Raw genomic sequence first — 12,771 nt, 5'->3', positions numbered from 1 at the left:
GATAGTTGCTTTACACTATTATGTTGGTTTCTGCCATACATCAACATGAATCAACCATAGGTATCCATATGTTCCCTCCCTCTTGAACCCACCTCCTACCCCATCCCACCCCGCTAGGTTATCAGGGAGCACCAGGTCGAACTCCCTGTGTTATATAGCAGCTTTCATTAGCTATCTATATTACATATGGTAACGTATATATTTCAGTCCTGCTGTTTCAATTCGCCCACCCTCTCCTGCTCCTAGTGTGTCCATAAATCTGTTCTCTATGTCTGAGTCTCTACTCCTGCCCTGCAGATAGGTTCATCAGTAGCATAAAATGGTAATTTTTACATTACATGTATTTTACCATAATAAAAACATTAAAGAAGGAAGCCGGCTGAACAATAACAACAAAACTGACAGATTTACACAATTATATCTTTTCAGTATCTTTTGCCCACAGATTTGTATTCATTTGTATGGGCATCTCAAAATTGTATTTTGAGAAAATACGTTTAAGAAAATGGGTATTTATTAGATTTTTAGGATTGAGTACCATTAGGTTTGTATTGCCTTTGAGTTACAAACGGTGTAGGGTTTTTCATGTTACTTTTATGACAAAGATTTTTAATGACTCCCCTTTGTTTTGCAGCTACTTCGAGAACTTAAGCACCCAAATGTCATCTCTCTTCAAAAGGTGTTTCTGTCTCACGCAGACAGGAAAGTGTGGCTTCTGTTTGACTATGCCGAACATGACCTCTGGGTAAGGCGCACCACGGTGGATGTGGGGCCATGGTTTCAGTCGGGGATCAACAGGACTAACTGGAGACAATTTGGGGAGCTCATCGTAGTATTAGATATTATTTTAAGATAAAAGGGATCTCAGAATGCAGTTGAGAAAGTATGAAGGCTAGAGTGTTGCTTTGTATTTTTACTTTTGTTCTTATCAGTTTGACATACTGCAGAGAACAAAAGAATCTGAAGAGTATAAACAGCTCTTCAATATTGTTTCCTAGCTGTGGATTTTGACAACATAAAAAAAAGTAACAGTAATAACTGTTTTGTTGTAAAATTTAAAAACAGCCTATTTCCTTTTATTCTGTAGCGAAGTGAAGTCGCTCAGTCGTGTCTGACTCTTTGCAACCCCATGGACTGTAGCCTACCAGGCTCCTCCATCCATGGGATTTTCCAGGCAAGAGTAGAGGAGTGGGTTTCCATTTCCATGGGAAGGTGATAATACCTTGTGTAGGGACCTGAGTATGTTGTATTTATTTGGAGAACTAGATTGAGATTTGGGCTTCCCCTGTGGCTCAGCTGGTAAAGAATCTGCCTGCTATGCAGGAGACCTGGGTTTGATCCCTGGGTTGGGAAGATCCCCTGGAGAAGGGGAAGGCTACCCACTCCAGTATACTGGCCTGGAAAATTCCATGGACTATATATATATAGATATATAGTCCTTGGGGTCTCAAAGAGTCTCACACAATTGAGCGACTTAGATTCACTCACTCAGATTGGGATTTAGTGGGCCTGTCTATTTGTCATATGACATAGGGCAAATCTCTTAATGACTCTGAAGGGGTAGCTTCCCCCATCTGTAAAATATAATACTTTTACTGCTCTTTTTTACAAGTAAATAATATCCAGTATTGTGTCAATAGTTAATAAGTATTTATTACTTATTATTTACTTATTTACTTATTTATTACTTATTTATAATAGTAATAATAGTAGTTAATTAACTACTTCACTATTGTGAAATACATTTTTCTGCTATTTAATATGTAATATGTTCTTTAAATATTTTGCTATATTTTGCATCCTGTCTATACTTACTGAATTAGCATGGCTGTGCATTTATTGAGCTAAATAAAAAGAGAAAACATATGCAAGGGATTACAGTATCCTGGCTCAATTTCAGAATCTTCAAAATAATTTATCTTTTCATTCAGCTGTAGTTCGTAAATGGAAGTACAAACTTTTGAAATAAAGCTAGCACAAATCCTGGTAAAACTGTAACAGGAAATTCGCCTTCTGAAAGTAGTGAAAGTTTCAAACTCTTTTGCTAATTTCCAGGTGAACCCTCATTTTCGTCATTTTAACTTTAACAGACTCCAGAAATTGAAACTTACTTTGGTTTCATATGCTTTCAGATTTTTTTTTTTAAGTTTTTTTGTATTGTTTGTAGATTGCTATTTTACATGACTAAATGTGATTTGATTCCATTTATTTTTATATAAGTTACCTGGAAAGAACTATTTTCGAACAGAAAATAGACACATGAAATTTTCCCTGTTTTATGAGACTATTGCCCAAGGTGCATGATAGTTTTTGTTGGCTTCTGTTATTGTAAAAGAAATCAAATCAAATTCAGATTCTGTTAATAAAAGTTCATTAAATTGGAGTGGCCAGTATTGAACACTCATCATATTCAAATGTAATATAAAATCAAATTATATAATCCAAGTTTATGAGAAAATTTCCAGGCTAGTTGATAAGCAAGATATGTAATAAGACATAGTTGAGCATAGGAGATAGTATTGTATTCAACATGGTTTCTAGCAAAGCTGGTATGTAATATTTAATTTTATGTGTAGATATAATAATTATACTTTCATAAAATAAGCTGCATGTAATGTGTGTAGATGGAGAAGGAAATGGCAACCCACTCCAGTATTCTTGCCTGGGAAATCCCAGGGTCAGAGGCACCTGGTGGGCTGCCATCTGTGGGGTCACACAGAGTCGGACACGACTGAAGTGACTTAGCAGCCAGCAGAATGTGTGCATAGAGTCACCATTGGCTTTATCAACTCATTTAAGCCAAATAAGCACTTTTAGTGCTCATTTTAATAAAAACCAAATGATGATTCAGTTTACTAAAACTACTCTTTATCCATTTTATTTTCTTATTTTAATTGGAATATTGAAATGAATTAGCTGGGGTAAGGCAGCAAAGGGCAGAAAGAATAAAAAGTCATTTTAAAAAATTACTTAGGTGTTGGTGAAATCTTATGGTATATGTATTGCATATTTGTTATATAGCCCAGGAATGAAAATGAAGGTAAGAGATTTCCCCACTGTAGTTTTTGTAGCTATAAAATATTGGTAAAAAAGTAATTTGTAAATACCCTAATGAAAATACTACCTAAAGAAATGTATATAGCATCAATTGATTATCTTACCTCCTGCACATATTTATTCCTTTCATTCTTACTCTGGCAGGTTTTAATTTTCTTTTTTTAATGTATCTTAATTTTTTTTTTTAAAGCTCTGAGAGCTACTGGTTCTTCTTAAGGTGATGTGACTTGATTGTCATTTCTTTGGATAGGTGACAAAACAGTCTAGATTATTAAGACTTACTATAGCTCTGTTTTGTTTGCCTGTTCTTAAGTACTTCGAAAAAATGACCGAGAAGAAAATTAAAATAATATCATGCTGCTACTAAAGGATAGATTAATCATACTAAATTGATTAATCATACTACATACTACATTAATCATACTACATACTACTAAAGACACTAACTGATACCCTTTACCTTCCCAAATATAGGCCTTTGCTCTATATTTTTTCTTTGGAAAATAAAACTCCTTCACTCATTAGTCATTAGTTACTTCTTACCCATTTTCTACTTCTATATATGGCTTAAGAAAAGAGAAATGGAAAGGTAAGTTCAAGAATACACCTAATATGCAGTCAGATACTGGCCAGGAGTCTGCTCTTGTGCATGTTAGATGTAGGCCTGTCAGTGGTACACACAGTAGAGTTGGCTGCAGCCGATTTCTAGATTTTCTTGCAGTTTGAGAGTGCTTTCATTACAATGGAGAAATCTGTCGAGAGTTTGAAACAGTGGATCTTGTTTCTGTTGAGGTACATTTATTTGTAAAATGATTTTTCTGTTTATAAACTGGCATCATGTTTACTGGATGTCCACTAACATTATACCTAGAAAGCTTTGCTGGATGTTTCAAGGCCATTTTTCCCCCCTTGTCTAAAGCATTGATATTTCTAAATATTATATATGACCAAAGATATGAGCTGGTCATTTACATATTATTCCTTTGTGCGTCTGTGTACTTAATTGAAATATTTTTCCATTTGCTTTCTTTATAACCCAGTTGTGGTAAATAGGTACCACACCTATGCTATGTCAGCCAGCCAAAACTCTGTTCTTTTTTTTCTTTCTTTCATTTAATACACATTTTATTCACTGCAGAATAACAGGTATTTGTTTCTTGAAAATTTTCACTAGATAAACAGGTCAAGTAACTCTGAAAGTAATTTTTAATTATACTTTAAAAATAAAATCACATTACTTTCTACTTCTTTGTTGTCATTTATTTTCTGAGGCCCTATCCCATGCTCAGGAAATGACATTTTAGCTGTAGTTATTTAAGGTTATTTATGCTATCCAGCAGAATGTGAAATGATATTTTCAGTATCTTTGGAAATCGCTGAGTGTTTCCTTTTCAGTTAGGAAAATATTATTTATCAAACTATCTTTCCTTCTTTTCTTTTTTAAGCTTCTGGTGATATTTTTCTTTCTTTCAGCATATAATCAAGTTTCACAGAGCTTCTAAAGCAAACAAGAAGCCAGTTCAGTTACCTCGGGGGATGGTGAAGTCACTATTGTATCAGATTCTAGATGGGATCCACTACCTGCATGCTAACTGGGTGTTGCACAGGGATTTGGTAAGTTGAAACGTAGTTAGGTGTAAGCTAGAAAGATGCACTTCAGAGTTGGGTGATGTCTCTAGATGTTAGCGCTGTACAGGCCTGCAGACCTCACAGGGGAAGCAAGAATGCTGCGGTCTCAAAACGAGCCCAGCCTTGTGCTTTTGTGTGATGTCTCCTGCTTCGGGACATATATTAGCTGATGCTTAAGAGGTGAAAGAGGCCACACTGGTTCCGCTAAGCATTTAAGTCTGTAAATAAAGCATTGGCTTGCTTTATATTGATTATTAGATGCCAGATAAACTCTGGAAGTTGGTGTATTTATGAATAACTTGAAAATACAACCTTTGGAGCCTACTGCATATGAAGTTGAATATTAGAAGAGGAGTGTTCAACTGCTCATTTTTTGAACCCCACTATATTAGTAGCAGTCTCTCAGCCAGTAGCCTTTATTAATCATAATTGAATACATTATTAAGAAGCCTTGCCATGTTAAGGTACACTAAATTCTTAAAAATTCATAAACTTCAGAAATTGACTTTATTTTTATTTTACATGGCAGAATAGTGTATGCCCTTTAAAAAATGTATATTATTAAATTGTTGATTACATTGTGCTTGTTCATGAAAGCTTTATATATTTAAATCATTTAAATTTCAGATTCCTGTTTACCCCTTTCATATTGCATAATTACATTGTGCTTTTGTTGTTCTTTTCTTTGTAAATGTAGTGACTCTAGTGAGGTTTGTAGCAGTGCCTTCCTTTCAAGCAGTTATAGACACAGCGCTGGAAGCTGTGGCGTGGTCTGTGATCACATGTGTACGTAGGAGGCTTCTCCATCCTGATGAGGTGGAGCCGCTCTGCCCTCACGTGCGTGCTCTTTGCCAGGTGCTCTGTGTTTAATGCATTCGTCTCGCCTTCAGTCAGGTGTTTTAGTTTCTGGTTCTTTCATCTGTCTTCAGTAAATCTCCTTGAAATACATTTGGTGGCAGTTATTTTATCTCTAGTTCTCAAGCCTAGAAAAAGCATTTACAGTAGGACCAAGTAACACATCAGAAATTCGGTTAAAATAACTTTTTCTCTTATGCAAACTTTATTTTTAATAAAATTAGGATATTTATAAGCAGTGAATTTATAGAACATAAATATGAAAAATCCTTTGTCTCTTTATGAAAATGAAAATAAATTTCAGCTTTTAGAAGAGTCAGCTTAGGGAAAAACTGTTAGTACTTTTGAGCTCCTGACATTTTTCATTATTTTAAAAGAATATGGTTAAAGGGCATTTTTCTCCCTTAGAGTTAAATATGCTAAAATAATGTTATATTTTTAATTTAAATGTTTTCTCATCACTGAAATATGTATGTTCATTAGATAAACACAAACTGATTTTTAAACCAGTATTTAATTTTTATATTAATATGTAATATACCTCCTCTGTTCATGGGATTTTCCAGGCAAGAACACTGGAGTGGGTTGCCATTCCCTTCTCCAGGGCATTTTCCCAATCCAGGGATCAAACCTGGGTCTCCTGCTTTGGCAGGCAGATTCTTTACCATCTGAGCCACCAGGGAAGCCCCATAATATACCTGAACTGCTTATATTAGTGTTAACTACACTATGAAATAATGAAAGTAATGAAAATAATGAAAGTAATGAAAATCATTTTGAAGTCTGGTTTCTTTTGGGAGAGTTCTTTCTATTGACACAGCCTGAACAGTTGTCTTTGGCATAGAGACAGTGTCAAGCAGGTCATTTCAGAAGTCTGTGTTGGTGGTGCCCCGGGAGACAGGGGGCGTGGAGCAGTGCATCCAGGTGCAGGTGACAAAGGAATGCACTGTCTGCAGCTGATTTAAAAATAATAATGGAACACTTTATTATTACCAGATACTGGCAATTCTGAACAGTATCGGGGTAAAATACTCCTATTCACTGAAGTCAAATCCCTCTTGCTACTGTGCCCCTCTTGCTAGGCCACTGCCATCTGTTTAGAAGTGTGTTCATCTACAGTCTTCTCTAAACTGTAATCAATTATTTGTCTGCTGCTGCCTCCTTTGACTTTCCCGTCTGAAGCATGGTTTCCTGTAATGTCAATGCTTGGCTTCTTAGTGCTCTTTCTAAACACCTGACCCTTCTGTGCATTGCAGGCCCACTGAACCATTCTCTCATTGAAGTGATAACCTCTGCCCCTAGGCTGGATCTTACAGGTTCAGGTCCCTGCCTCTTCGGTTCTTGAAGGAAAGATTCATAATCATAGTTTTTATTAAAATTGTGCCTACCTTCCTGCCAACTGAAAATCAAATTTTGGAGTTTGATAGTATATGATTTTTCAACTTTAGCTACATAAGATGTTCATATATGTAGTATTAAAGTATTTACTCTGAAGAATATTCTTTAGAAGCTGTATGACATGACCTTTTTTAAAATCTTTCCTCAAGCAGTTATTATTTGCAGCATAATTACTAGTTAATTATGTTCATTGCTCCTTTTCAGTCAGGTTTAGATGAAATGAGGTGATACCAACCTTAGCAGGTCTACGTAGATTTCTAATGTTAAGAATTGGACCAGTTGGTTAAGGTGCTGACTTGCCACATGAAGCTTCATGTTAAGATAGAAAGTTAACATAGACCCCCTAAAAACACCATTTGAAAATAGTCCAGAGTGTTACTGAAACTTCTGCTTAATAAAATTGGCTTTATTGTTAATAGAAATACTGATTTGAGATGATAGAGTTATGGAGTTCTTTGATTGATATGTATAGTTAACTTTACCATTTAATAAAGGTTAATTTTATCACTGCTGATCATTATGTAGTAGCAAATCAGTAACTGAGGTCTGTCATCCTCCACAGGAAATAGAGACTTAATAATTCTGAAACTCTTGTTGGGCTGAATGTAGTAATAAGTACACATGTGCAGATCTTCTAAGAAATGGGCTGGAAAGGAAGTCTATGCAGTATTTGTGAGATAATTTATGACTTCAGAGTAAACTGGAGAAAGAAATAAAAACAGTGGTGTGTGTAAGGTAACTTTACTCCTTCTTTGGGACTACGCCCTTCCACTCTCTTCTTAGTCTCCTCTCCTTGGAAATGAAAGTTGTTTGACTAGCAGTCTCTAGTCCTGATTCTGGCATTACTACCTGTATTAATCATTGTTCTCCAGAGAGAAACAGGTCTGTGTAGAGAGAGTGGGTTTGTGTGGAGGGAGTGAGGTTTCTCCTAAGCACTTCCTTCAGGCAGTTGTGGAGGCAGGGTCAGTCCAGAAGCTGCAGGTCAGGCTGGCAGGTTTGGCAGACCCAAGGCAAGAGTTGCAGTTGAGTCCAGAGTCAGTCCCCTGGCAGAATTCCTTCTTGTTTTGGGGTGAAGCTCACCCACATTATGGAGGGTGATCCCACTTAAATCAGAGTCCATAAATTAAGTGTCAGTCTCATCCAAAAACACCTTGATAGAAACATCCAGAATAGTCTTTGACCAGATGTGTAGGCGCCTAACTATGGTCCAGCCAAGGTGACACCCAAATAGCCATCCTATTCAAATGCATCAACTGAGACACACGCAACTTGGGAAAAGGTATTTCAGGGTTGTGTTGTCTATATTCTCCCCCGCCCCAGCCCCCCAATTATCTGCCTACATAAAATAGTAGTGTTTTGTTGTGTTAAGGAATAGTAAGGTTTTTTGGGTTTCTTTGGCATATGTACCATAAAGAGAAACTAAGTGTGAAATATTAGGAAAGTTTCAAGTAAAGATAGGTTTTAGTGACTCAAAATAAGGACAAGTTTGAAGTCCATTAGCCTGATTGGTTGGTGGTTTTTTTTCTGAGCCCAGTCTAGTAAAAAGCTTGAAGCACCAGAGTCATATTCGATCCTTTTTGTGTAGAAGCCAGGCTTGATCCAGCAGTGGTGACTGAACTCCCCTTTGAGAGGTAGTCCTCTGGGATTGAGTTAGAGCACATGGGCAAGGGTGTGACCATCAGTGATGCCATTGGGACCTATTTGAGGATGTCCAGCCAGTTCACTGTCTAGGCTCTATCAATGGAAATGATTTTTTTTTTTTTTTATAAAACTTTCTAAATTTTGTCATTGTTTTCTTGTGCAATTGTGAAATTTCAAACTCAGTAATTTTTCTCTTCCTAGGAAAAATTCTGTGATAGATTAAGAATTTGAAAAACACTTCTCACCAGTATGCATGCTGCCAAATTGAAGATTAAAAACACCACTATGGTCTGGCTCCATCTCCTGTTTTTCTTTTATCTCATTCTTTATATTTATTTTCCAGTCAACCCAGAGGTTGTCCTGCCTGTCTGAATGCCCTCCTCCCTTCATCTCCAGCATTTGAAATTCTATTCATCCTTTAAAGCTCTGCTCCTGCTACCTCATCAGAAAAGCCCCCAGCACCCACCACCCCAGTCACACTAGCTAAGAATGAGAATGTTTACTTCTAAACCCTGTAGCATAATTTTTAACTACCCCTGGGGTGCTTACTAGCTGGGTAATTGTACTCCTCTGTCTGATGGTAAGTTCCTGAGGGCAAAACCTGGGACTTCTTATGTCTTTGTAGACTTCCCAGTGCCTGTGGAATACACAGTAATGTATACAGTATTGCTTACACGGGGTGAATGAACGAACTAGCCCGTCTATAACAGAAGCAAAGCGGTCTCCAAGGTTATTCCCCATAGCTTATCGCTGATGTTACCTGACACTTCTCCGTATCTAGGGATGCACACAGACTCTGCTGCACTTCTTCCTTTCACTCCCTCTTATCTCTGCTATGATTTAGTGCAGTGAAACAGTGCAGAAAAAATTATTTTCTATTCATACCACATTTTAAGTCCTTTCAGCAGCCTTCTTCTTTCCACTGAAAAGAACTCAGCTCTTATCAGTCAGTTCAGAGACCATTCAGCTAATGACAGTGATCTGTTGATCTCATCCATCGCTCCCTTCCTCTCCTCCAGATATTTGTTCCGCCCAGGGAGACCTATTTCTTGGCCCTTTGTCTGTTTGTTCTGATGTTCACTTTATGTCATTTATTTTTTCCAATTTTTCTCCTTTAATCTTAAGGGTGGGACATTTTCATCATTGTTGATATACATCCGTCACTTTTTTCTTTCCAGAACTTCTGGAAGTCCCTTCTTTGTGAATTATTATTTAATTGTTAATGGGGTTGGGGTGGGCATGCCTCTTTTCTGTACGTTCCAACTATTCTGAACTTGCATCGCTGATGTTTCACTTTAATCCTACATTTAGCAGACCAGGTCATTTCTAATCACAGTGTCAGTATTTTAATTTCTAGCTGATAGTTCTTTTAAAATTTTCTAGTGAATTCATTGTTGGCTGAATTTTGTGCTTTTTGTTGAAAATATTCATTCAGGTATATCAGACTTAACATAGAAATGATTTACAGTCAAATCAGACTTGTATTTAAGTAAATATTAAAGACTTGTGCTTTTGACTTGTTTCCTAAGGCATTTAATAGAGAGTAAAGAAGTAGTTATTATGACTTACCTGTTTGCCATTAACTTTCATTAAGTATATATCAGTTCTCATATGGTCATTAATGTGTTCCACTTTTAAAAAAATCTAGTATCCCCCCCAAATTTCATTTTAATTACTACTTTAATGATTTTTTCATAGTGGTAATTAACTTGGCGCTCCCAGGCACATAGGCTATATTTTCATCCTCTTGCACCAAATGGATAATGTAAGATATACTAAACTTTCATAATTTTTTTCCTTTTTTTTACTTTAAGCTGAATTACAAGGCTGTATGTGAAATTTGGAGTGTTTTGGAGTATCACAGCTATCTAAAGTTGATCACTTCTGCCCTAAAACAATTCAGAATATTTTCTTTTGGAGGGGAGAGGGGTGGGTATAGCTCAGTGACAGAGCATTCACTGCAAAATAGGTTCTTTGTTTTTTTGCGCAGTTTTTTGACATAGTAAAATTTCCTAGAAAATAAATGTCTGCAGAGATTTCCTTTGGAAGTATCCCAGGGGGATGTCTTGTCATGTGTAGTATGTGAGGTGAAATAGCCCAGTGGGCCATTGCATAAACATGTTTATAAAATGCTCGAGCTATTTCAGAGCTTTAATCTGGCTTATTAAAAAAAAATCTGATAGTGCTGCTACCTTGCAGTTTATTTTAATTATATTGGATAACTTGGAATGACTTGGTGGTGGGGGCAGAGGTTTAACTGTGTTTGGTGAAGGATGAGTTGGTTTCCTAGCAACTGTTCAATATGCTCAAAATCTCGGAGTGAGCCATTGACTCAGACTCAGCATCATAGGGCCTACTTCATGACAGCACCTAATTACTGATTATAACGTGATGAATTATTGGGGTGTTTTTGATCTGATTCTTCTTATTTGAGTAAAAGATCACCTGGTTTGTTAGATTTGCTTACTAATACTGAAGTTTGCAAACAGTAATATAATTAGTTGGTTTGCTTGGGATTTTTAGATTCATTTTCTTATTGACTGCTGAGCTCTGTAAAGGAAGTGGAAAACTCAGAAGAGAAGAGATTAAATGACCTGATTCTGGTTACTTAGCTAATTATTTTCAAAGCTGGATCTCTGAATTTAGGGATTTTCCCCTCTAGGTCAGTGATTTTTAAATTGCAGGTTGTAAGCTGTGAGTTGGGAAATCACACAACACAACCAGCCTTTTTAAATTTTTTTAATGGAATAGAGTAGGACAGAGCAAATATCAGAGTACATCATATGTCTTGAGGGAGGTTGTTGATTCATGAAACTTTTGTTTCAGTTGTATGTGTGTGTGTGTGTGTATATAATTTTAAATTTTTTTAATGGACTAGAGCAGGACAGAGCAAATATCAGAGTACATCATATGTCTTGAGGGAGGTTGTTGATCATGAAACTTTTGTTTCAGTTGTATATGTGTGTGTGTGTGTATGTGTGTAATTATGGCCATAATAAGTGATTCTCTTCCTGTGGGTTGTGTTCAAGAAGGTTTGAAAGCCTCTGGTCTTACACTGTTGCCAAAAAGGTACTTGATATGTTTAGGAAAAGGGAAGATCAAGTCTGTAGAAAATACTTTGTTCTAATTATAAGTACTTTAATATTTTATGCAAATTTCTTGATATTGATAATAAAATCATGTTGAATAGCTGTAGCCCTGTAGGGAATATGTTTTTCTAAGTAGGGTTTATTTATAGGTGGGAGAATTTCAGGCAAGTTTCACCTTCCTCCTTTAACACCTTTCTGAATTTTCTAATAGTTTGCAGTTAACATGTTATAATCATATAGAAGGAAACAGAAGAAAATACCTATTTAGTCTTTTGTTAAAGTTCACACATAATATTCAGTGTTGTTTAGTGTATTTGTTTTATGTCAGTAGAGGATGGTTGCTATTAAGGGGAAAAAAGCCATGCATGCACTTTTTTGTCTGCCTAAAAGGAGGGGCCAGTACATTCTTTAGGGGACAGGGGAAGCAGAAAGGACCTTGACACTGTCCAAATGCTGAAAGAAGCAAAGAAACAAATTGATTGGCCAGCTGGGAAGAAAGGAGACTGTGTTCAAGGCCTCTGTTCTCACTGCTATTGTTGCTCCTTTTCTGTGCTTAGCTTCCTAGAAATGAGTGTTGGGAATATATTAAGCATGTTTCTTTAAAACAGATTTTTTGAAGAAAAATGCTTTGTGATTGTCAGGATCAATCACTGCTTATTACTTGAGATTTGCTTCATTTACTGGGAATAAATGGAATCTCCAAGGATTTACTCTAATTTTCTTATTTGTCTAATTATATAACTAGGAAAACATACAAAATTGTATCCATAAAATTTAGGCTTGAAGATGAAACATAGGTTTTATTGATAAGAATGAGTTAAGGCAAACTAAAATGAGGTTTGCATTACTTTTGGTTAACATAACAAATATTGTGTTTATTCTCTAGTAAGTTGACTTAAATGACAGTTGGACAGTTTTCTTTCTTGGAAGTATTTGATTATAAACAGTCCCTTTAGTTTCTTAACATATGCCACATTTGTGTAATTTAGATATTGAGCATGCATAATGAACTGTGTTCTATTGTTTGTAAATAATGAAAAAGTGGCCCATTTTTACTAAATAGTGCAGCTCCAGACATTGTACCTGCTTATGTGGGCAGACT

General features: G+C 36.2%; 1 protein-coding gene across 5 annotated transcripts in view; it reads left to right on the top strand.

Moving 5' to 3' along the window:
• The window catches only part of CDK8 (cyclin dependent kinase 8), a 71,464-nt gene that overhangs the window by 31,222 nt on the left and 27,471 nt on the right, over positions 1-12,771 (top strand). For 3 of the 5 annotated variants that reach the window (XM_043477756.1, XM_043477755.1, XM_043477754.1), the window contains exons 3-4: positions 635-745; positions 4,531-4,671. In XM_043477756.1, the coding sequence (XP_043333691.1) occupies positions 635-745; positions 4,531-4,671 (252 nt within the window). Of the gene's footprint in view, positions 1-634; positions 746-4,530; positions 4,672-12,771 lie in introns of those variants that run through there. The other 2 variants (XM_043477757.1, XM_043477759.1) reach the window with 2 other exon arrangements.

The sequence above is a fragment of the Cervus canadensis genome, chromosome 9 (genome assembly GCF_019320065.1).
Source record: "Cervus canadensis isolate Bull #8, Minnesota chromosome 9, ASM1932006v1, whole genome shotgun sequence".
NCBI classification, from domain to species: domain Eukaryota; kingdom Metazoa; phylum Chordata; class Mammalia; order Artiodactyla; family Cervidae; genus Cervus; species Cervus canadensis.
The sequence above is the reverse complement of the archived record's forward strand: the minus strand, read 5'-3'. Positions and strand labels throughout refer to the sequence as shown.